Raw genomic sequence first — 26,680 nt, forward strand, 5'->3', positions numbered from 1 at the left:
CCAGTGGAGATCTACAGTATCTGTTGTGATAAATGACCTCACACAAATAGGGTTAAGAAAGTTTTAGCAGCCTTACTTACATGTCCAAAATATTGTACTCCATTATAACATATTTCACTTACCTTTTTTATTTACCTACCCTAGCTGTACTATGGAAGTATTTCAGTGCTTTAGTGATAATCCTGATTCTAATCCTTTGTTGACTATTCTGAAGGATAGAAAGAAAAACAGTTGTGTCACAGATATTTGCTTCATTCTGTTTGCACAGTAGCTTTGCGTATTATTAGGGAATAAGTCATTTGCTGACTTGTTCGCCTTGTATTTTAGGGATTAATCTCTAAGCAAACCGTCTTGCGTCCTTCATCCTGATGGAAATGAGTTATGTCCTTATAGAACTAAATATAGAGGGTTGGAGAACTGCTTTTTCTCTTTCACTGTTGTTTGCTGAGCCACTCACACATACTGTAATGGGTCTAAGAGGGTTTATCTGAGATGAGAGCTAATCAACAGTCTCTGCGGGTCATTGTCGATATATAGAGACACAGGAAGAGAAAGAGAGGCAGAAGGAGAGAGAGGCCCTCTGGAGGTAAAGCCTCTCACTTTCCTTTTATCTCCATCTATCACACTTCTTGACCTTCACCTTCTGTTTTTATCTTCTGGTCATTTCCTTCTGTGTGTAACCATCTCTTTCTCTCTCTTTCAAACCAACACTGCTGTGAGGATGCTAATGCAAAGCACTTTACAGAGTCATTTATTTACAATAAACATTGTAAACAAAGATTGCACAGGGTTGATTTCAAAATAATTAAATATCCATCCATTCATTCTCCAAACCTCTTATCAGGAGGGCTGGAGCCTATATATTTAAATATGTGAAATATTTTTTTTCATGGTTAGAAAACTGTCCCTATACACTGGGACATTAAAAAGAAATATTTATAGAAAATGTAGCTCTTTAATAATAATTATATATGTGTATATATATATATTTCTGATGCAGATGCATAAACTAAGCGTGCAAAATCCATTTTACTGAGTAGGTTAAATAATGTTCTCCCTCTCTTTAAAAACGATCAATGGTCTGGCTCTTAGTAGGAGCGGCTAATTTTAACAAGCTAATTAGCACCGGCAGGCTACTTTTAGTGCTAATATTTTTATCTGGGGTCTGACTGTTCAAATGCACAGATGAGGTCTAAATACAGGGCACACTTCAGTGGGGCTATCAGTTACAAAAGGAGGAACGACAGTCTTCAGCTTGTTTGAGTGCTGAGCTATGATAAACTAAGCTAGCCTACCTCTAAACAACTGTGATATGCTATTTTAGGCTACTAGGAGTGGGGAATTAAATTTGGCGTACGCAAAACACTTTGCTAGTGCAGCATTTCATTCATATTTTGCACTATTTTTGGCAGATGGGCGAGGAGCAGTGGGTATGTTGTGCTTATAGTACTATGCTGGCCTACTATTACATTACTATAAAGTTCTATTCATGGCAGCCAATGAGTAAGTGGTATAAATGTTAAAGAATGTAAAGAGACACTCCCTGGCAGCAATTTTGGAAACAACTTTAGCTCTTATGTAAAATATTAATGCTTTACATGTACGCTAGCTCTCTTGAACTTTTATTGTTTACGTATTGTACTGATCAAGAGATGTGAACAGTAACTAGGACTCGAGTTAGATTTTTGAATTTGTTTTTTACGTTTTTGGTAGTTGTCGAAAAAGACTTGTATCTCTACACTTCTGAAAGAAAAAGAGAAAAAAACATATGCTGGTTAGGTATTTTTTAAGCATGGCAGCTGGTTTGAGCTGGTTTAAGCTGGTCCTTAGTTGGTCATGAGGTGGTTTAAGCTGGTCCTGAGCAGAAGCTAGCTACTTAGGACCAGCTTAGGACCAGCACATGATCAGCTTAACCCAGCTAAGGATCAGCTAAAACCAACTGCCATGCTTCAAAACATACCTAACCAACATATGCTGGTTTATTCAACAGGGAACCCTCTAAAACAGTTTAACCAGGGCCCACTAGGGGGCCTCTGCAAACTTTTTTTTTCTTTTTTCCAGTATTGTTAACCACCCAATAGTTTTCGATTACCTAGGATCAACCATTGAATAAAACCATACTGAATGTAATACAAAAGGCTAATCTGACAACTGATAGCTAACTACGTATCCCACCTCTGTCCCACAGACAGTGAAGTCGTCCCTCCTGACCTTCTACGTCCACGATCCTTCACCACAGTACGTGGATCCACCTCGTTACGACGTGAAGCAGACACCTCACGCCTGTCCGTCAGTCTTTGCGATCTTAACCTGCAACAAGATGATACCAGACTTCGGCTCCCTCCCGCCCCTGTCGCCTGTCCCATTCCTCAAAATTCCATGAACTCCCAGCAGTCATCACTGCTTCCTCACACCTTGGAATGTGACCTACGTTTCCACCAGCTCCGAGGTGCCCACATCAAAACCCTTAACGAACATACCGTGGCCCGATCCGAACACAACCGTGAAGAACGCACGCTGGTCTTCACAGATCGCCCACTGCGAATTGGTGAAACCATCTTCATCAAAGTCATTAAGTCCAGCCCTGCTCGATCTGGTTCTCTCTCATATGGTGTGACGTCATGTGACCCAGCAGTGCTTCGCCCTAGCGACCTCCCTTACAATCCTGAGGCGCTGGTGGACCGTAAGGAATTCTGGGCGGTGTGCAGGGTACCTACTGCTTTGCAGAGTGGCGATATCCTGGGTTTCCTGGTCACACAGGAAGGGGAAGTCATTCTAAGTCATAATGGCAACAGTGTGGGGATGCAGGTGTGTGTGGACAACTCACGACCACTCTGGATGTTCTTTGGACTGCACGGTGCTGTCACGCAGCTACGGATTCTAGGTAAGCATGCCAAATCTATAGTTCTGCATTACATTATCTAGGTGTGTTAGTCTGACTTAAAAAAAGACAAAAACACAAAATGTTTTCCCACTAGCAGTTTAGATCAAAACAAGGAACGGTTCACATTAAAATTTGGTCATCTGAAAGCTGTCATGAAAGCCCAGGAATGCAATAGGGTACCGAACTAGAGACTCCCCGTAGGATTTCGGTTGCACTAGAACTGTGTTACATTCAACTTGTTCAATTTTGGAATGTGGGTAAATAAAGGAGCAGTGTGTCAGTCAGTCATGTGCCACACTTCCTGCTGCCAGAAGGTGGCGTTATGAGTATACAGTAACAGATTATTGGCCTTTAGATGTGTTCAGGCCAGGACTGACTTTGGGGCAGATTGGAAATTGCGTCTTTGAGTTACAACTAGTGTTGTCAAAAGTACAGACTTCGGAACCAGTTGGTACTAAAATTTTAAAAACCTCCATTTCCCACTAACATTTGAGTGCTTTTGAGCGGATTCTTAAACACAGCTGATTGGCCATTGTGTTCGCATGCTCAACCGATATTACTGTAATTGGCTACTATGATAATAACTTCACGCTCTTCACCGAGTGCTCACGCAGAAGCACACGGGAGCATTTGAAATCCACGTCTATCAGCAGATGCCTAATATATATGCACATAGATAGATCCGCTGACAGACACCTGCTTTCAAACTCTCCCATGTGCTTCTGTGTGAGTGCTCGGTGAAGAGCGTGAAGCGGTGAACATTGTAGCCAATCACAGTCATATCTGTTGACACACTGGTCAATCAGCGGTGTTCAAGAAGCACTCAACAGTGCTCAAATGTTAGCGGAAATGGACGTTTTTACTGACTGGCAACACTAGTTACAACAACTTTTGGTTTTATGGCATAGTAGCATGCTTTAACACTTAGCTAAGTGTTTCTAGCATGGTTTAGCATGTTTATAGCATGTTTGGGACTTGATGGCATATTTTAATATGTTGCAGGGAGTGCATTACAGTATAAAACATGCCATTTCCTGTTGCCAGCAGGTGGCGCTATTACTGTAACTGAATATTGGCATGTGCGTGTTGTCTGAACTCTAATGAAACCTGTAAAGTTTAGGGCCGATTGGACATTGTATTCCTGAGTTGCAACAGCTTCCTCATTTTGAAACCCAGATGTAAATTTTCGCCACTTCTGATACATGTGCAGAGTTTAATGAGTTTTGGAGCATGTTTAGGCCCTCAAAAATGCATTTATTTCAGATAAATGAAGAAGAAGATATAACCCCTAACATATACAAAGTATGTAAATAACTTTACAAACTTGTGCTGTTGCTATTGTTGGCATCAACAGATTAATTTCAAAGCTTTGTTCATTTGATTTTAATCACTTGAATTTTGTTTATACCACAAATACAAGCACACTCCAGTAACATTTCAGATCACCAGACAGTGCTCCAGGTCTCACCCACGCACCTGCGACTGACACGCTCCCAATAAAGTTTGAACTCAAAGTATGTGCACACAAAAACATACACAGCTAAAAACAGGAAGTATAACAGTTTGTGTGGGTGGTCTCTGACCTCTGTTAGCTTTGTATGCATTCTCCAAGATGTCTGTGTCACTGGAAGCACATTCCCCTCCCTCCACCAACGCACTCACCCTATTTCATTAGCATGCGGTAAAGGAAAAAAAATTATAAAGTGAAGAGGAGAGTGGGCGATTCACACTTCATTTGAGAACATTCATTTGAGAACATTTTTCTCGTTTACATCTCTTCTCTCTACTTCTCATTCCTATTTCCCCTCTTAGCATAATGTTTTTGTTCTTTCAAGATTCAAGGTTCAAAACGTCATTGTAATAGCAATTTACTTGTTAGAAAATGGTCTCATTATGCTCATTCAACAGTAACAGAAGAGGGAATATACAAAGACATGAAACATGATAAAGAAATACCAGAGCTTGCAAGACTGCAAAATAATGTTTTATGTAAGCTTAGTCTTTAGATTTTGGTTCTAGGTAAATGATGATAATTAATATAACAATATTCAATATATTATTACTAACCTGTAAGTAGATTACCGTTTTGATTCGCTAAATAACTTGCGAAAAGAGAGAGACAGCATAATGATACTAAAGTTATAAAAGTTGTAACTGTGTTGCCATAGACAATGTTTGATCAGGAAAATCAACGATTGATCCCTTGATTGATTGGGACAATCAAGTATTCCAGAGAGCTGTGTAATAAAGATGGCCACCAGAGAGACAAATCACAATTCAGAACGGAAATAAATCCAAGGAAGAAGACTGAATCGCAATTCAGTATGCAAATATTGACTGTTGGTATGCATACAGTGACTGACGATTAGGTTTTATTGCCTTGCAACCACTTTAATTAAATCTAGTTGTTATAAATGAAATGCACAAACACATGCATGTAATATACACAATACAAACACTTCCTTCTTGACTCTCTCCATTCCCAGTTTATCTGTAGTCTATTGCAGGTGTCTGCTAGCTACAGTAAACGATTACTGAACACGTTTTTTTCCCCATGACGCCAGTAAGAGCTAACAGTGATGGTAGCAGAGACTATAGGATTGGTGTAAAGACAGAGACTGTGCATATGAAATATATTTGTTCTGAAATCGAGACCCCTAATGTAGAACATATGCGAAGACATGCAGCTCACACCTTTACTTAAGCATAAACAGAATTATTTGACAGATGCACAATGTGACTGCTTATACCATGCAAGCTGGTGTAGTCAGTACACCTTTGGTAGCCTTTCTACCATGTTTGCTCATAGTGCTCATTTTACGCATGACAAAAGGCTTTACGGAGGCCTGACTTTCTCTAATAGGTTTTTTGAAGTCTCTCCCTCTACGGGTGGAGGCTAGAGAGGCTCAGCTGTTCATGTGTTCCTGTTAATCTAGTAGAGATGCTCTTGAAGAGGCCTGGCTCTTGTGATCCAGGGCCAGTTGCTGAGGCCTAGAGAAGGGGATTTATGATATGTTTATGTGTGGAATGACAAGAAGGTGGAATGGCATGTCAGACTCACAAAGGATCACGCTCAGTGGACCCCACCCCATATATAACCCCTCACCCTGTCTCCATCTTAATAAAGGATCACGCTGTAGGACTAACACATTGTATGCAAACATGTGAGCCAAGAACACACACGTGTAAATCAAACCACTGACGGACCTAAAACAAGACCTTGGGGAATCCCCTGACTCCCATCTAATATTGTCATAGACCTCAGCTAGAGTAAATGCGCACAACACACTACACAAACTAAGCTGACCTAAAACCCATGAATACATGATCCTCTGAAGTTAGTCTAACTTCAGAGGATCATGTATTCATGGGTTTTAGGTCAGCTTAGTTTCAGTTCAGCTAGTTTTCCCTCTCATTTACACACAGATATATTATAAGATCCAGTAAACTAGAAATGAGGTCAGTTCAATTTAATTCAGTCTCAGCTCTACAGACTACATTAAAAGGCCCAGAAATCTTACCATGGCCCTTATTAGGGATGGAAATTGTTAGGAAATTAATGAGTCCAGTTCCGATTCAAATTCCAATTAATGACTTCCCTAATGATTCCATTAACAATTCTATTAGAACTTGAACAGACCCCCACCCCTTCAATAATTGGTCATATACACCATATTTAATCATGTATCTTTATCAACATTTTTTCCTTATATTAAAGTACTATTTAGTTCAAAACTGAAAAATTATTTTTCACTACATTTTGCTATATGAGCAACCAATCAGTAGGCTGAATATATTTGCAGTTCAGTGAATAAGTCAAAAAGTGCTCCAAATGGTGATCTATCACTGAGAGAATTGCTGTTCTATTTTATTCAAGCTGTATAGATTAGGTCTGCTGTTAAAATGCTGGTTAATACAATGTGGCTTCCCTATTTTGTGTCAGCTCCGTTAATGAATCACAGGCCATCATGGTCTTTAAAGATGTCAGATTCAGATTCCATCCTAAGATCCTGCAGCCTGAACAATGTACTGAGATTAGTGAAACAAACACCCCCATAACATTCACAAATACAGCACTTGTGCCATTCTATCAAAAATTGTTCTATGTAGTTCTGCGAAGAGGGTGACACAGTTACAATAACAGCTTCAGATAGAGGCTACATCTCCTTTAATGGTCTTTTATGAATGTCATTCTCAGTGTTCACTGACCAACTAATCTATATTACAAAAGAAAAAAAAAAAAGAAAATTTTTTAAAGCAATGATTTGCTTTACAAATATCTGAGACTCTGACTGAGCACAGGTCAGAAGCCATGTTTAAAGTACAGGGTTGCATTGAAATGTTTGTGCCATTACAATCATAGTCAAAAGTTTGACCCGGTTCACCAATTACATCGAGCGTAGCGTTAGTTCTGACAGGTCACATTAGTCAAGCTCGCATCAGCTGACTCTCAGCTGATCCCCATCTACCTATAGGAATACGACATCTATCTAAGCATCCATATATAAGGTCGTCAGTATTATCAGCAGTTTTCGCATTGCTCAATAGCAAATTACCCTCCTCCATCCCCAACTCCTCCTCTGTCAGTCAGGATCCAGCCTTCTGATTCTCTTTTGAATCAGACAAATTCAAAAATGTGTACATAAAATTACTGAACTTTTTAACAAATCTGCAATACTTTTTTTGGTTCTGTTCTGTTTACCCTGGGGGGTTATCACTGCTCTCCCTGCTCTCATCCATGCTAGGCTGCATGGATGCGCAGGGTGTTCTTGCCCAGAACAGAACCATTCCGCCAATCCAAACTATATGCTAATTGCAATCATCTTTGACGATAGAGGTCCTGACAGAAATACAGTTATTTAAAAAAATTTATGATAACACATTTTTCTTGTGTACAGAATCCATTATTAGTAGAACTGAAAGGAACTGAATCACATTTAAAATCTCACCTGTTCATATACTATGTGCATTTTCAGGCTCCACTTTCTTGGGTGATGCTCGTGAGCCGTCCAGCCCTGGCTCGCCCTCTGCCTCGCCACTCTCGCCCTCAGGCCTGTGCGGTGGAAGCCCAGAGCCCAGTCTCAATGAACGTGGCTGTTCTGCTGCCTTCTGCAGCTCCACGGAAGGTCTGTATGTTCAGACATACTGTATTTCAGTATAAATGAGTTCCAGTTATAAATGAGTGAATGGTAATCTTTTTTTTTTCCTGTAACAGGAACAACACCCAACTCGCCCGTCAGTCTCCCCAAATCTCCCACTTTCCCATCTGCCTCAGGCTCATGGCAGGACGAGTGTTCTATCTGCTATGAAAACACAGTGGACACGGTCATCTACGCCTGCGGACACATGTGTCTCTGCTACACCTGTGGCCTTCGCCTCAAAAAAATGGCCAACGCTAGCTGTCCTATCTGTAGGAGAGCTATCAAAGACATTATAAAGACCTTCCGGAGCACTTAGGGGGCTCCCTCACCCCCCAAACCCAAGTCTCATAAGGGCCATTAAGGATCTCTAATAGATCTCTGTTTCAAGAGAGGGTTGGTGTCACAGTTCAGGGACTTGCTCTGGCACTGCATGGGTCTCCTTTCCCATGGCGATGACTTTGGAACCTTTGAACCTTCAAGGCTCAGGCATCCATTCACAAAGGTCTTTTGTATTTCATGCTCAAGTCTCTGTTGCTATGGTAACCAGTGATTTTGCTGCTTTTTAGAAGCATCTGGCTTTTCAACTGATGTAAGACAAATCATAGACAGTATCTCATTGAATTCAGGACATTTCAGGCGACACAGGAGATATTCAAGGTTGCACATCTACCATTTCCTCTACCTTCTCCGTGAGCCATAATAGACTCTCATTCATAGCATAGCTGCATATCCTTTAAAGCTGGAATCATATTCAATATGGGGTGTTACGGTCTATTAATTTTTCCTTCTGCTGTCCTCTCTAGTCAGACCAGCTAAGGCACTTTTACCAGTGAAATTCATACAAAAACGTCTCAGTGTTTCACAATTTTTGTCTGTGTTGGCCTGAGACAGAGGCAGAAATACATATATAAAGGTACACCACTTTTCATACCTCACCATTTCATGCTAGTTGTGTAACCAACAGCTTGCCCATATTACATGCTATAACGTGAATTGATCTGGAGGTCTTTGTGCATTGATGACTATTTGATCACGTGTTTCGTAATTTAATATGAAGCTTTGGTAGGTAGCAGGTGAAGGTGAAGTTAGCTAATGATCCGCTATAATTTTGCTTATGCGTGCGTTCAACAAGCAGGACATTGTGGTGGAAATAAAGACATATAATTTATTAAAACAATACACAGGAATGATTAACCAATGAGTCATGTGGCAGATACACATATATTCAGTTATGTAACAACTCATTTAAAGAATATTAATATTGGATATCTTAATTGATCCAATGACGCTGGGAAATGTAATCGCCACAGAGAAGTGCGGTTAAATAGAGCACCTCATCTCACGACCCTAAAACATGTTGGCCTAATCAAACCTTGATTTACTGTGAACTTGCTCTCGACTGTCGATTGGAACATGCACACTCTGGGTTTTCTGCAAAAGCAATTGCAATGTTGCCATGGAGAGCAAAATCTAGGAAGAAGGAAAACAGCCTTGAGGCATTAACCAATGAAAGAGTCATTTGTGGTGAGAGGATATTTGATTTGCCCAGTTAATCCATATTTCTCCCAGCCCCCCACTGCCAACAGTTTCTGTAGGCCAAAAATGGTGTGTATGGGAATAATAGCGAGCACAGGCCACTGATGAAATAGCAAATTGATTAAAATGGAATATGTTTGGGAAACAGGCCAGCTCAGTGTTCCTGCTGGCATTGAGAACGAAAAAAGCAGGGTCAGAAAGATGATACATTTTTTTTGGACTCCCCACCAAAGCCAAATTCATGGTAAAAGTAGCATTTCACAGCCGACTTCTTTTTTGAAGCTTTACAACTGCATCCTAACAGCTTCTCAAGGTAATTTAAGGACAATTAAGGACAATATAGAAAGTCCTGCTACTGTACGATCGACCATTGAAAAATTAACTCCATCCCTTAGATTGAAGTTAATACAGTTTTACATTGTAGAGGTGAAATGCATAGATGAATGTCACAAAACCTGTCAAGAATATGTCTGTCATATTTAAATTAAAATCTAAAGAAATAGGAAATTACATTTTGATTTCAAGACAATGAAATATTTAACATTTGCATTTACAGTATTTATGACAATTAAGCAAATATTAACTCTTAATTTAAAAATAAATAAATAAATAAGATGTCCATTGCAGTGCAGTCTGCACACTGAAAAATAATAATGGTGTATAGTCAAAATTGTATTTATTGTTTCTATTACAGTATGTATAGTACCTTTAATTTAAGCAGATGCAATCATGACAATCTATAATGAAAACCACCAAAACATTTAAATCAAAACATTCTTATGTCTGTTAAATATGCTTAATTGTGCATTTGTGTCTTTTTTTCATTGTCTTTATAATCTTGAAAAATCTTGAAATGTGACGTGACCATGTTTGATGTGACAGATAATTTGCATTCAGGTCAGTGGACAGCAGGAGCAGGTTTGATTTTTGGTTCTAGATCCCCTATAAACGTCAATATCCCACACAATCCATAATCAATATTTTTTTAGAAATCCAGATCACATTTGACTATTTATGGCAAATAAGCAAAAGAAGACACAACGAGTAATATCAGTGAACTACAATGGACTGCGGGCTAATATTGTTCATAACTAGCCAGTTAGCTTGTGTAAAGCAATCGTGATGACTGGCGCTTAAATTCATGCTGCTATTAGTATTAGCCAGCTCTCCTTTAGGCAATGCTAACACCGTGTCGACAAAATGTCCTGTCAGTCTTGACAGGATATTCTGTTAAGAGTTTTACTCTATTGTTTGAAGTGGTGATTCGCTTTTGAATGTTAATTTATGTTCATTACAAGAACCTATTAGCATAGCTGTATCTGAGGTGTTGCTATAGCGCTTTGTTTTTATTATTATTATTTTTCCTCTTTTTTTAATTATTGGACCGAAATGATGATTGTATAGTCCTCTGTGGTTTATATAGAAGTGTATTTCTTGAATTTTGTGCTGGTTTTCTTGCACCCAACAAGCTGTGAGCAGTACACCAATCAGGGGCTTCGCAGTAAACAATCATAACCAGCTTTTTGTTGGGAGCAAGATGAACTAAAGATTATGTACACTCCCTTTGATATCAGGTGTTTTATGATTTCATTGGCAACGTATTTTCTTCTGAGGTGTCTGTTTATGGTGAAATTTTACTGAACTTTCATGCAGTTCTGAAAATGCCCTAAAGGCCCAATATTTCAGTTTAGAGCGTTCGTTTTAAAGATTTTTGAAAAACTTTACAAACCTTTTTAAACACAGCAAATTGACAGTTTTTCGTCACAAAAAAACGTTGCACTTTTTTAAAATAAATTTCCGTCACTTTAAAAGAATCAATATTCCCCCAAATGTATTTTTCTTTTCACCCCAGTTTTGTATTTTATGTCTTTTGCACAATTTAGGGTGTAATATAAGGGCAATCTTTGTGTTTCTGTCACTTTATAAAATTTGATTGTAGTTTGTTTTGAAAAATTTGACCAGTTTTTGATATTTGGACAAAATGAAATGAATTCTGTTTGAATAAGTGTACTAATCTTACCCCACATTTCTATCATTTAAATGCTTGTAATGAAATCGCTATAGAATGGGATTATTTATTTTACATTCTCGCTACTCCACCTTGTTTTTCTGAGGACCTTCAGAGGACATAGTCCTTACCGATGCACCACAGTTGGATTCACTTTTGATTATTGTCGACCCTGTAATGTACTTTATTTATGTACCGCGTGTAGAGTACGATTTGTTTTGGAATTAATCAAAGCTCTAGATATAGGCCTAACGAAAACAGCCATATTCGCACACTGGCCAATCATTTTTTTTCTTTCAGGAAAAAAAAAAGTTTTGATGTTTTGTGAAGTAACCACAAATGGGATCAGGGATTGCATAAATTATCACCCCAACCTTAAATAATTTCAATGTTGATAAAATCTGAATATTTTTTCAATGGTGATCAAAACAGAAGCTTTTTTATCTTATTATATATACATGTTTTAAAAAATGATTGGAATTGCTTTTCTTTATCCTAGTAATTGTTGTTTCCAGTGTGTTTCGTTCACTCACTACCCATTGGTGAACAGTGGGACCAAACTAATATTGAATCAAAAAGGTATGACTCCTCTTTCCCAGGGTTCATTCAAGGGCTGTGTTAATTGAATCATTGATTCATATGATAGAGTCCATGAGGTCAGTAGTGATTTAGTCACAAGAAATGTCTCAGCTTATTGTGGCATTCAGTTTTTGACTCAAACCCATGTTCAGATTTGTTTTCTTCTTACAGTGATCAGTTTATGAAGCTTTGTCTAAGATGACTGTCAATAAACTTTGCAGATGCGTTTCAGCAAGTGGTGTGTCTATTCTGTGCCTTCTTTGTTAAAATTGAAATATTTATGACACAATTGTGCTTCAAGTGCTTCATTTTACACCTCTATAACACAACACCCACAATTTGTGAAGTGATCTGTAACTCACCGCATCTGATCAAGAATTCAAAATTAAGTCTGAAAATATACAGAATGAACCGTGATGGCAACCTGACCCTGAATCAGACATTCGAGGTGGATTAACAGGAGCACTTGACGTACCTGAGATCAGAGGTGTGCAGATGAAGGATGAAAGGTGTCTTTGATGCTGTGCTCTGGAGCTGAGAAGAGGATGAAGATCTCCCCTCATAGTTAGGGGTTTCTGAGACCAACCAGGGCGACAACCCACTGTGAACACACTATTTCATCTAAATTTAGTCATTTAACATGTTGGTTCAAGCCTGTTTAAGGCTGCCCCCTAGTGGACAAAATTACTGTCTCCTGCTCTGATATGACAGCGTCCACAAACAATTAGAAATGAGTGCTTGACTTCATTCTTTACATAGGCCTATTACAACTCTATGGTTCAGCACAATATGTAGAAACTGGCAATTCACCTTTAGCTATACAGAACATTGTGCTTCACAGTTCCTTCTGTTATGGGACTGCAGTCAGGTTTACTTAAAGTCAACGTACAGCTTTACCTCTAAAGCTTTATCGTATTCATCTACGAATTGTACAGTGGTCAAATAGGCTACTTATCCCTGTTTAAAAGAATAAATCACCTGAAAAAAATGATCGCTGATTGACCTCAAGTCGCTGATTTTCAGAATATCCCTTTTAAAATCATACAGTAGTTTTGAGTCGTTATACACTGAATATATTCAATATGGTGCTCAAGATCAGTCACGTGAAAGGCGAGAACCAATGAAGTTTGGCACCTGTGATACAAACTGGCGTCTTTTCGCGGAAATGGAATGGACATCAATTAACCGCATACTAATTGAAACGAAACTGAATATCTGCGATGCGTTTGGCAGATGCTTACACTGCATTCAATGTACACTTTATTCTTGCTTTCCCTGGGAAACGACCTTGGCATAGAATGCTGAAGGGATGTCATAATTTCTAGGCCAAAACACAGAAACCAGTTAGCATTTTAGCATGTGTGCTTCTGTCCTTCATTTTTTTTGGTTTTTGGTTAAATGACTGACTTAAGGAAATTTTCATTCTTATTTTATTCTAGCCTACTAGGCTACATAAAATACATCATATGGGCTACCTTGTGTTTTTAAAACTTGTCTTGAGAAAGGCTAGTTGCTAGCGAGTGGCTATGTGACATGAAACATCATTTCGGGGACATGAAACATCATCAAACCAAAAAGGAAAACTTATCTACTCTCCAGTCTGCTTTCACAGTTTATTTCTGCACTCTTACAAACTATTATAATTTAAACTTTCAGGGAAAATGTTTTTGAAATAAAGACTGAAAAGGGTGCTGGAAGCGTAGTAGATGTTTAAGCTATGCTATGGTTCGTTTATAGCCTATGTTTAGCTTTTTACTTCTGCCGATTGTATAGGCTTCAAAATTAGTTGTGCTATTATCATGATGATCAAAACTTCAAAGAATAGTCAACTTTTGTTGGTCATAGAGCTTATTTTCTGCATTAATCCAAAAGCCAATAAACCAGAGTGATTCTAACTTTCTCACTGGCCTAAAGGTGGTTCTGTGGCTGGGCACGCAATGCTAACAATAATAAGAAGACTGGCCTAAAATATATCATCACTGCAGCACTCTTTTGCTAGTGGAAAACTCATCCATCAAGTGGGATTCAATATTCCACTTGTGCGTTGTATGACTGCTGGTTACTATATACAAAAGCTAAGTAGCCTATATGCAGCAATAACAAGAGTTATGTTAGCATGCTAGCCTTTATGCTAGCCAAGCATAACCTTTAGACAGTAATAGCCATGCTAAATCATGGCTTCATCACATATGTGAGATTGTCTTAGAAATGAATAAGGTTATTTAGTGTTTTTGATTAACTTTTATCCAAACATTTTGGCAGTCCAATTAAATAAGTCAAAACAAAGAGGTTAACAATCTCTGAAAAGGAAAGCCAGTCATTGTAGCACTACATTGTGGAATATTGTACTCCACAATGTTATTACAGTTTTGTAAATGCCATGCAAACAGAAATGTGCATGTTTTTGTGTAAAGTTTACTATACTGCAGAAATAGTAAGAGTAGTATGTTAATATGCATGATATTCCAAATTCTACATGATTTTTGTTCTTTTTGTGAACTATCATTGCTCCATCATGTTCAAATGAAAAAGACAAATGGGGAGTTGGATTTAGAGACATGATTCCTAAATCCTTGACTGCCTAACACCTGATTTCTAAATCTCTGCATATAAATCTATGAAAGATGAATGTTCTCTGCTAAATGTAGACCAAAGCATGACAGTGAGATATAAGAACAAGGAGGATACATTTTATTGTGTTTTCCTTTAGAACAATGCAAGTTACAATGTAAACATAAAAAGGTACAAAAACAAAACATGAAGTAAAAAAAAAAAAAATGCTGAAAATTAAAAGCTGAAGCTGTAGACATTTAGATCTTTAAAAGAAATGCATACAAAATGTAGATTTGGCTGAGCGCTGAATAATATCAATGCAAGGCCTTTTCTCAATATGTCCAAGAGCACACTTTTTAATATATCTTATGACAAGAGGGTTTTGCAAATATCTAGTCAAACATTACTTACATCCAATGGTCTGGAACAGAGAAACATCGTGGCATATTATTTACTGCAGGCATCTTCACTTCCTGTCTGAAAATTCAACTTGAGGAGTACTTTGATTAAAAAATATTTTTTGAACTAGTTCAAAGACTGTCCAAGAATACATGCTATACATGAATAAAATCATATTTAGAAAAAATTAAATAAAATCTCTTATAAGCAGTCTGTGAAGTGGGTGCATGATGAAAGCAAACCTCAATAAATGTAAATTTCAGAGTGACGCTCATCAAAACATTCTTTTAAGCAAGATGTTACTGGCCCCACGTGCTGTTTTTTCGTGACTGTTAATTAAGAGGAGAAGAATGGTAATTAGTGCAGACAGGCGAGCAGAGACAGGGACACAAAACAGCAAGAGATTAGACTGCCGCCGCATGTTCCCTTTCTGCACTTGTTCGCATCAAAGTGAACACATAAACACACCCTGCCGCCTCACACCAAACACTGATGCATCTGATCAAAAATGCTAATTAACACAGAAAATGAGAAATAAAACCTACCAAACTCCTTTCAAGCACTTCATACATCACACCTAGCACACCAACTCTCTCCACCATAATCTATGCCTGAAGCAGGCCTACTTCCTTATTATCCAGGTAAGGTCGCATGAAATATTAGTCAAATTATTGATAAAATGTATCAAATGTTTTAGTAGAAATATAACTAGTCACAGGGTACTTCCTGTAACTATTGACAAATTAATTTCCATGAATTGTCCAGCAACCAAGCAATACTTCCAATGAAATATGTTTTCATCCACGACTTTTCCAGGCTTGAAACTCACAATTTTAAAACTCCCAGGTTTTCCAAGCCCTGTAAATGACTTCCGATGCAATCGATCACGTACATTCTTACAACGTTTGCTGTACACCAAACACAACACATAGACGCCTCAGTAAATCAAGCCTTTCGCTGACGCAGGAAGCTCAAACGATTCCTACTGATGATGTTAATACATCTCGACATGCTGTGAGCCATTAGAGACACGATCAATCTATCTCGGCATCTGATCCGAGCCCCCGGCAGCTCAACATCCACAATCAGTGTGACATTTGTATTCACGGCGCTCTTCTCAAGCATCTGTAATTAACCGAGCTCTCGGGTAATGTGATTTCACAGCGCGCTTGTACTCCTGACTCTGCGGTGGGTGAGCTGGAGACGAGCAGTCCTATTCTTTTACACATTCTGTCAGCAACTTTTTAATTGTTATAAAGAGGCCTGCAGCAGCGGCGAGCTGGGGTGGATATCCGTTTGCGAGTTTCTAAAGCTCAGCATGTGTACTCCAGCACTAAGGCATGTTTTGAGAAACAATGGCCTTGGAGACAAGGCTGCTCGCTTGAATTAAGTTGCAGTCAGTTTTCCAACAGAAATAACTAGTGTTTCTAGAACACTGCACCTCACTAGTGCTGTTATGACAATGCAGTGCCACTGTGACATCATAATGAGCTGCTGCTAGCGGGAAGTTTCTCTGAAGTGCTAATTATCGTAAAAAGCCTTGCTTTTCTTTCCATGGCGAACACTTCTTCATGTCCATTAGAGCGGTTTAATCATGTCTAACCTTACCTGACTAGATTCTCTTCTAACCAAACATCATAAACAAACATTCCCTCTGCTCACCTTCACTTTCCACCGTTTAAAAACTCGCGTACACAAACCATCACAGAATACACCAAACAAGGAAAGATACACCCACAATCTTATTTTCGTAAAGCAACATTCTTCTATTCCAATTCAAGAGCTTAAAGGATGTTCCAGTTTCAAGACTAAGTGTTGTATATTAAGAACCAGCACATCCTCGCAATTAACGATAACGATAATAATTTAATTTGGACATTTTCTTACTATCTGGTTACACCCCAGTACAAATATCGTACAAATTCATGGACCTTAGTTCGAATTCATGAAGATAGACATTAATGCTAACTTTTGAATTCATGAGGGAGGACCTCAATGCTAACTTTTCCGTATGAATCACGTTGTACAAATTCATGGAGGTTCGAATGATGATGAAGACTTTTTTTCAAAAAAAAAAAAAAAAGCATGTTTCTGTCCTAATGACACTGTACAAATTCATACAAAATCACTGTAACTCATGAAATAGTTACATTTTCTCAAGAGATCGGTTGGTTGAAATTATTTCCAACACCATGTCAAAGAACCTGGGACATTCCTTTAAACATATCCCATACATTCTTCCACATAAACATAAACCTTAATATGTTTATACAAAACGAAAACAGAAAAGAAAACAGCATTAAGCAAGAAACTATAGCAATCTGAGAGGGCCTGTTTAACTATGAAAAGGTGAAGATATTTCAACTCTCATAATAAGCTTCTCTTGACCAGAAACTCAAAGACAGTCACTCGTAACCCTCCTCATTTTCAACCAAAGTGAAATTCTCAGTTCTCAAACTCTCAGTAAAAGCATTCCAATTCAAAGGCATTGTAAGCTCATGTAATAATGAATTCAGACAGGAAGATAAGCAAATATATGCAGCCCACATTATTTGAAGGTGTGGAAAGTTAAACCTGGATTTTCAGAATAAACCTAAAGCCAAAATGAACTTTTTAGAAGACTAAAAAAACTGAAGAAGAAAAAAAAAAGCTGTCAATGATACAGTATGTAAGTCGATTGGGATTTAGGATAGAGTTTGCCATGGTAACAGTGGAATGTAGGGGGCGGATTCAGAGAAGTTGGCAGTGTGTGGTGCGGCGCTCATATAGCTGCTGATGGATTTGTCCCACCATCTCAAATTTGTAATTTGACAGGCTGATCTGTCAAATGCCTCAGAGAATTAGATATGCCCATTCTTCCCATACTGATTCACCATGGGTCTGTAAGGTCACTAAACCCCTTAAAGCAAGATGCGGTTCATTAGGTAAAAAGTATGAATGCAGAAATCAAGTCATGGTTGGCTGGCAGACTGAAGGTGTCCATCTATCAGGGCATTTTAACATTCAGCATAACATATTTGAACACACATTGATATATTTTGACTTGGAGGATTAAAAAAAAAAACTATGGGACAAAACCAGGCATGATTTGATTTAAGTAAAAACAAAGATTTCTCCAATGCTATGGTTCTTAACTGATGAGATGCCTGTTTTTGTATTGCACATTTCCTCATTCCATCTGAGTAATGTCAAAAGTGAACAGGAGAAAGAAAAAAAACAGTAAAACACAATACTGTTCCTGAAAAAAAGCATTAAAATTTAAATAAATAAAGAACACATAAAACAAAGCTAGCAGATACACAAGTAATATAAGAACTAGTTTGACACTTAACAGTTCCCTTGTAAATTGTATAGGCGCAAATGAAGAAAAAGCAAAGTGTTAATGGAGCTTAGCAACATCCATCACAAGCGCTGCGCTGTAGTGAATCGACACATTTCTATAATGCCATCGTCAAAAAGAGTTGCAATTGAGAGTGCAATGGCTTGATTTTCAATTTCAAATTTAAAAGTTAAAACAAAATCACCCAAATTACAACTTTAAAATCCCATTATTGCTGTTTTTTTTTTTTTAAATGATAACATTTAAACAAAACACTCAAATCAGATTTGGTCCAGTCACAATTAGGGATCCACATATCTATTATATAACTACAGAGCCCTGCTGTTTTTATTATAAAATGTTATGTCATTTGATCGTTCCCATATTACTGCTGGCTTTTAATTAGGATTGACTGTTTATTATTCTGATTTTTGTTTTTGTAATGTCAATTAAAAAAAAAATCTGGGAGTGATAGGATGATGTTACAATAAAATACAAATATTTTTTTGTTTAAATAATCTGGCATTATATGTGGATCAATAACGAGAAAGGAAGTGTCCATAGTTGCTAAAGGTGCAGCAATCAGCTTGGTTGAAAATGCATTTCTGATTTTAAAAATTATGTGAATGCATGTTCACATGATGAGATAAATGTTCTCATTTTAAAAATCTGCTTCCAATTTTAGGACAGTAGGAGACATTATTCATCTGCCTAATTAACAGAGGCCTACATAAGAGACAAAAAAAATCATCTTGGTATAAATAAAAAAAGAAGAAGCTCAGAATATAGCAGTAGCCAATTACTACAGAACTACCAAGAATTTCAAGTTTTAAAAGAGAGTGTCAAATAACAATAAAATGGCATCTTCTCAAGACAGTATTAAAAACATTTTTTTTAAAACATTAAAAAATTATAAATACAACAAAAAATAAATTATATGCTGATGAAGTACACTGCATCTTTAAACCAGTGCATTCAAGAAAAAGCTCAAATGCATTGATTGACAACAAATGAACGACTTCATTCATCATTATTGTCCATGTGTGATCACACAACCACCAACAAACAAGATAAAATAAACAATTTTCTGCTTAATAGAATATAACTGCAATCTAGCAGGTAATTAATGTTTTAACTGTTTAACACTAAAATACTGTCCAGCAGAAAACTAAATCAAATAAAAGTAGTGTTAAACTCATTCAAGGGCTCACACTATTCATTAGAAAAATATTTCAGCAGTCTTGAACATCAATTGTTTGATGCTGTTAGTGAATATTATTTGACTGAATAAGGGGGAAGTAATCATTCTGAGCTCAGACATCTATAAAGAAGAGAATTAGAGATTGGACTCTGGACTAAGATAAAGTTTGTGAATTTATTTGAACATCTTTGTCGAAAATGAAACACTTTGATAGTAGTTTAAACTGCTTATTGTCCAACTTCAGATTCAATACTGCCCAGCAATATCGTAACGTAGAAATTATCCTTGCATATTAATGTGCTTTTATTTGGGTTTAAAAAAATCAAGTGCTTCCAGATATAACAATTAAATATACTTTATACCCATAAAATAAATACTAACTCTAAAACAAACTAGCAAATGTGTCTGTAATTCTTCTTTGGTGTGATCACATTTTGGGCTCAATGTTACATCACTACTTCCCTGGGATAAAATGCTGAACAAAACAAAAGATTTTCCAGTCCTGATTTCTTGAATGAACAGATTTAGCACACACAGAGCAGCAATATCTAAAGTCCTGTCCTCTGAAGCTGTCTATCCTCCTAATATAAACAGATGCACTTTGTAAACTAAACTTGGGTTTAAACCAAATAATTAAGTGGGCATGAGGTGATCTATGCATGTAGCTTTCACAGACTATTTTCCTTTAACATGTTTTATTCATTTAGGCCTGTGCATATTTAAAGTATGGGGAAGACAAAAGAGACTTAAACAATAACGACCTGCAACTAATCAGGACAGGATGTGACTCGGTGAACTGTTTTGATGTGTTAGGATGTTACAAGAAAGCAGAAATAAATCTCTAAGGAAGATATAACACAAACATCATCACAAAACAATAAAAAAAAAAGGATTGTTTTTAAAAAAACAACAATCAAAGTTATGCTTTGTTTCTTTGAGCACACTCAGTGCTAAGACAACATTTCATGTTGGTTTTTTGTTCAAAAAGTTTTAAACAGGATTTTCTTGTTTACAAGTGCTTAAGATTGGATTTGCACTTTTGGTTATGCACCTATGCTGAAATGATCTTTCTCACTGGTATTTGTTGTAACAAAAATAAGTTTGTTGCTTTCTGTACTTGTAGGCCTATGGCACTAAGTTTAAGTTTGGTATTTTCGTTGCTTCACTGGTATTTGACCAATTCCTCTTAACATTCAGTGAAAGATGTACGAAGGCACCCATTTGGCATAAAGTTACGGCAGGTATTTTGCTAAACATTCACCTGCATTACTCTAGTTTTAATGTAAACTCCTTTCTAAAAGGCTCTGTCCGTCTCGTTTCAAATCAAAGGTCCTTCAGTCAGTTCGTCTTTTTACATTTTGATTACAATTGTGCATGTTTAAAACATTTTTGGGGAATTACTTTTTTCTCTCCAGGTAATTAGACGGTACCCAGCCTTTACGTCCCTGTAAGCCATCGAGAACTTGGCAGTACCACCATCCGTTTGGATTCTTCTCCAGAACTTCAAGACTAGTGCCCTCTGAAAAACCCATGGTCTCTTCGTCGCCACGATAGTCAGCGATAGATACGTAAACCTCTCGAAGGTTGTTGTGAATGAGGTGCGTAATGGGCTTCTCGATGGGCTTGGGTCTTACTGTAGAGATTGGAATTCCATTTCTCTGGGAAATCAAGGGGCTTGAACTTCCTGCAGGTGCTGTAATGGTGGTCCCAGACCTGACCCGTACATCAGTCACCGCCTGCGGTCGAACGGCATTGAAGGAGGAGTTTCGCCTTACACCGCCTGCGGACCTCAAGTGGTCACCTGCACCCAGTGATTCATTTCTTCTCAAAGACCCTGTATGGATATTGGTGTCCTTCAGAGGCTGTGGTGGAGACACAAACACTGACTGCGGTCGCACTGCTGCTTGACGGACACCGTTCCTCATCCGTACGCCTGAACCGTTCAGCATTGCGGTTGGTTTGCTAAACCCCCCCGGTGGTTTGGATGGGATTGGTGGGCTAGGGTTGCTCATACTCCTCAGGTTCTGCTGGTTTAGGTTATTAAGGGCCTGAACACGCTGCTCATTTTTCTCGAGGCTGTTGGACTTGTTGGTGCTACCAAGATCAACAAGAGGGCCATCACGGGATTCTTGTACACTGACGTTTTGGGTATGCTTGACTGGCTCCAAGTAGAAAGTAGGTGCCCATCCCTCATCATTGCCCCAACGGACATACCACCATCCACTTTCCTGCTTGTCCAGTACCTCAACCTCCACACCTGCTGGGAAGCTGACCTCTGACTCTTGGGCCCGTTCGTAGGCATCTGTGGTCCTGTAGAGCACACTTTCATGGTCGGATTCCCCACCTCGGCTACCTTTGGAATAGACGCTGGAGAGATCGGAGGTGCTTCTTGAGGAGATGGAATCCTCAGAGGACACAACGGAAGCAGTCTCGGAATCTTCACCGCCACGTACTGCACGGATCGGGCCTTGCCGAAGACTTCCGGTGGGCCGAAGCTGCCGGCGTAGGCTGCTGATGTCCATTCTTTCGGGACTTTGTGGCTCTGACTTTGTAAGCAGAGGTTTGGGTCGCACCACTGGTTTGGGCCTGGCTAAGGGACTTTGACCAACCCGGATCTCCACATCTTTTCGCATGACAGGCTCTCTTTTGGGATTGCGTCCTGATTCGACTGATGATGACTTGTGGCTGTGTCTCTCAGCACGGCCAAGAGAGTGACTCCGGCTTAGATCTGGCGTTACCTTCCGGAGGGGCTTCCCTCCTCCAGAGGAGGACCCGTAGGGTTTACGACCCAGTGTGAGACTCCTTGGGGTATCTGAATCGCAACCTCTGGCAAAGTCATCAGAGGAGAACCTAAAGCCTTCATTTTCATAAATCGCCTCCTCCTTATTGACATCCTCCAATGAGTTTCTTTTTCTCAAGGGGGAGGTCATCACTTTTAGTAAAGGCGATGCTTTGCCAGCTTGTGCAATTCTTTCGGCTGCTGCTGGGTTGCTTTTAATTTCAAACTTACGGGGCTCTGGTTTTGGGGAATTGTTTATTTTTTGCTTTGGAGGATTACTGTCCAGATCGGAGTCAAAACCAATGGCGGGAATATCATATTCCGGCTCCTCATAGACACGCTGAGTGGGAGATTCTGGAGCTTTGGAGGCAGAGCCAGCCAGAGAAGGTGATTCTTCTGAGTCCTGTTTCTTGACTGGTGGAGCAGGGGGTGGAACTTTAGGCCGGGTAAGTGTGCTGGTTCGCCGGCTCAGGTTGGGCTTCTTGCGTTTATCAATAAAGGAGCAGGGTGCCCAGCCCTCCATATCCCCGATCTGGACATACCACCAACCACTAGAATTCTTCTCTATGACCTGAAGACCACATATTACATGTTTACATAATACAATGACAGTGAGTTTTAAACAACACTAATCACCACTAATTAATACGCTTATCTTACAATGTCACAAATTTGTTTGCATCATTAAAGTTTGCATAAATCCTTTAAATAATCCTAAATATTTCTCTTCAGATATATCATTTTTAATTTTCAATCCTGAAAATTTGTTTATATTAAAGTCCCCCTGTAGTGAAAATCAAGTTTTTTATGTTGTTTATTTGTCTATGTGGTGTTTTTAATATGCTTTTAGACAAACCATGTACCAATCCATTAATCAACACCATTGCTGAGTATTTTCTCCTGTAGTTTCCCAATGACACTCCCAGAAATGCAGTTTAAAACAGCCTTCGGGTTGCTACGTCACAAACCAATAACCAATCACGTGAAGGGATAGATTCCTATCACTAGCATACAAAATATACCAATACCAACACAAAACCAAACATAAATTAGAGCAAAAAACCCATGAAGCCGTGGTTTAATGTGAAATTAGAACCTCTAACTAGCATTATAACCCGTGGCAACAGTGTAAAAGTAGCCTGGAGTCAGACCCACCTCTCATCTCTGACGCATCTGCACGTCACACGCGTATGTTCGCGAATGCGAATCAAGAATCACAAACGGCTGCATTCAGTTTTAAAGGCATTTTGAGGACACAACATCATCAAGTAAGTAACTTATAACAAATGTTACCATATTCACTGTAGTTGTCCGATTGTAAAAACATAGTTTTATCAGTCATTATCCGTGTATGCTAATGTTTTGCGTTTACTACAGTTAAGTGGATCAGGAGGCGCTGGCTGGTGTGACTGAGTGGAGGCGAGGCTAATTTGCATATTCATAGATCAGCATATAGTAAATGAGGCAAGGGTGTTGAGTTACATTCAAGCTATTTTAAGGCATGATAAAATTATTTTCACAAGAAAAAACATTTAAATATGTCATTTTGATGATCAAAGATAAGTTCTAAGGAATAAAATATCTGACTACAGGGGGACTTTAAGGTTTAAAGAGACAATTTTTGACTCCACATTTATACTTTTTTATATTCTTGTTAGTCAAAAGATGTTTCTATTTAGTTTTTTATATAATAAAATAAAAAAAATCTAATTTTATAGTAAGAATTTATCTGCCTTACATCAGCCTTTTGTCCTCCACGGAAGCTGATGCCATCTGAGATACTGGATTGAAACTCTGCTATGGTGTAGTACTCCGCTTCCACAGTAGGGGCCTCTGGAGGTTTGGGCAACTGGAATGCCTTGAGTATTGAAGAAAAAGACAGTACTGTCTAATAAGTAAATGCTGCTCTCTATGAATTTAAAATATCAATAAATGATTTTGGTCTGCTTACCAGATTTGTATCTCTTCGAGGAGGAGGTTTCTGCCTGAGGTTTGGAGATCCTGCCAAGTGAACACAAAACACTTTATTAACGGTCTCTCAGGTCAAGACAGCAAATATTACTGAAGCTTAATAACATTTAGGACTTGGAAATTAGGAGATTTTGCAGTTTTCCTTTCCTTGCCAAAACATTTTTAGTGTTTTCAAAAAAAGTTCAAATAGGGGCCAAACTGGATTACAGTGCCATCAGTAATCCTCATTAAGAGAGAGAAGTTGAGACATGTTTCAACACACTCAAGCATATTTTTTTTTTAAAAATCAGAAGGAAATACTGTAGTGTGGGAAATGCAATGGCCTGGTTATGACTGAGAATAATGATAAGCAATAGCCAATGAGCAAACAAAAGAAAATGTCATGTTTCATCTTTTTTATTTTTTAGGTTTTTAGCACAAAGTGCCATGCATACAGGATATCAGTCACTGCCAGTTTTAACCAACACCAGGAATTTTGGGGATCATATGCCATCTGTTAAGAACCTGTTAAGATGAAATCCACAACAAAACAGATTTACAAGAATGAAAGTCATGTAATGTGAGCGGTATAGCACTATGGGATTTTTTTTCAGTTGTATATGTGTACATTTGGCATTAGACAAATAAGTAAGCACAAGAACAAACAAACAGCAGTTGACAGGCTGAATGCTGAGCAACAGAGACAGTGAATGTGTCACTATCAAGGTACACAACACCCGGACAAAATGTTAGGAAACATCTGTTTACCAAAAAGAAATGTTACCTATGGCGTCAAATCCTATGTGCAAAAATGACAGGAAAATAAACATATTTATTATATAAAATATGGCTATATAAATAAGATATTTAGTTAAATTATAGCTATATATTTTTATTTTAAAAATATAATACAATTTAATTATAATTATGTCAGAAACTTTTTTGAAGTGAATAAATATGTACATATATATATATATATATATTTTTTTTTTCTTTTCTTCTAACATTCTGAATATGTGAATACTGTATACATTTAGTCAAACATGTCATAACCCAACTCTTTACTCACCTATTTCAACTCTGTGTGGTGCCACCCTGGCTATAGCAGGTGACCCCGGCTCTGCCCTGCTCTTGTTCTCTTGTAGAGCGGTGCTAGATCCAGAGTTCATTCCTAAACCAGTGACCACTGTGGGTGCCACTCCAGCCTCTAGGGCATATGGGATAGGTAAACTGATTTCACTTTTGGAGATGTGGCGCTCAGGGCTGGTGGCCTCTCCGTCAGTCTGAATGTCCTTCTCGCTTACAGCTTTCTTGTTGAGGAGGTTACTGATCTCCATTATGTTTCCGATGATCTCCACAGGGCCAGTCAGAGTCTTCTTCCTTGGGGAAAGGTCATCTTTCAGTTTCTTCAGGTATGAGGCAGGGGCCCAGCCCTCTTTACCCTGATACCTGCAACACATTAGTAGCAGTATTATTTTTCCAGACAGGTAAATAAAAAAATGTATTGTATAACTCCATGCATTTACCATTCTCATACTGACCACTAGAGGTCAGCATAACATTTTAAGTAAGATAAAGTTGTAGTGCTCTTTATGGACACATATCTCCCTTTACGTAAAACTGATGTAACATACACACTGATGTAACTGATGTATACACACATCATGTATAACATGTAAATCATATTGCAATAAAAAAATCACATCTTAAACATCACCTTCAAGTATGAAGACCAGATTGATTACCTGATGTACCACCATCCCTCCAGGTTCTTCTGGATGACCTCCACGGTTACTCCTTTCTCGAACCCGATCTCATCCTTTCCCTGACTGGTATACGCCTGGACAGTGACATATTTCTCCTCTAAAAAGACAGATAAGGGAAAAAGAATGAGAAATGATTTTTTTTTATCCTGTACTTGGGCCTTTGCCTTTTCAGTGGTCTGAAAGGAAGCTGACAAATGGATTCAACTGCTAACTTTCAAACTTACACATTTTAGGACTTTCTTTGGGAAAACAGAGCAGAAGTAAAACCACAAAGTTTACAGTAAGACCCTTCCAACACTCACCCTTCACCACAGGCACAATAACACAGTCATCTCACAATCCATCATTGATATTATCACTAACAAATCCTCTAGGAGACAGTGGGACTAAAGTAACTAGAGCAACACAGCTTAAGACACAATAATAATGGTAAGCCTCCATAGGAAATATCTAGTAGGGTCAATCAATCAGAAGTCAAAAGAAAAATATATATATACTTTGCATTAGAAAATGTGAACCTTTTTAGGAATATTAAGACTTTTTCACTGTGACATTATCATGACAA

At 38.3% G+C, this 26,680-nt stretch overlaps 2 protein-coding genes across 5 annotated transcripts in view; one reads left to right on the top strand and one right to left on the bottom strand.

The window, feature by feature from the left end:
* LOC306873154 (E3 ubiquitin-protein ligase NEURL1-like) overlaps window positions 1–12,381 on the top strand; it is a 35,757-nt gene extending 23,376 nt beyond the window's left edge. The window contains exons 4-6 of the mRNA XM_079422234.1: window positions 2,189–2,884; window positions 7,861–8,010; window positions 8,100–12,381. Coding sequence (XP_079278360.1) covers window positions 2,189–2,884; window positions 7,861–8,010; window positions 8,100–8,341 — 1,088 coding nt within the window. The 3' untranslated portion in view covers window positions 8,342–12,381. The remainder of the gene's footprint in view (window positions 1–2,188; window positions 2,885–7,860; window positions 8,011–8,099) is intronic.
* Window positions 12,382–20,308: 7,927 nt separating this feature from the next.
* The window catches only part of LOC306873155 (SH3 and PX domain-containing protein 2A-like), a 101,385-nt gene continuing 95,013 nt past the window's right edge, over window positions 20,309–26,680 (bottom strand). For 2 of the 4 annotated variants that reach the window (XM_079422235.1, XM_079422237.1), the window contains 6 exons: window positions 26,095–26,212; window positions 25,419–25,798; window positions 25,134–25,148; window positions 24,351–24,400; window positions 24,138–24,257; window positions 20,309–22,970 (listed from right to left, as the gene is read on the bottom strand). In XM_079422235.1, coding sequence (XP_079278361.1) covers window positions 21,018–22,970; window positions 24,138–24,257; window positions 24,351–24,400; window positions 25,134–25,148; window positions 25,419–25,798; window positions 26,095–26,212 — 2,636 coding nt within the window. In that variant the 3' untranslated portion in view covers window positions 20,309–21,017. The remainder of the gene's footprint in view (window positions 22,971–24,137; window positions 24,258–24,350; window positions 24,401–25,133; window positions 25,149–25,418; window positions 25,799–26,094; window positions 26,213–26,680) is intronic. The other 2 variants (XM_079422236.1, XM_079422238.1) reach the window with 1 other exon arrangement.

Source organism: Barbus barbus, assembly GCF_936440315.1.
Source record: "Barbus barbus genome assembly, chromosome: 7".
Lineage (NCBI taxonomy): Eukaryota > Metazoa > Chordata > Actinopteri > Cypriniformes > Cyprinidae > Barbus > Barbus barbus.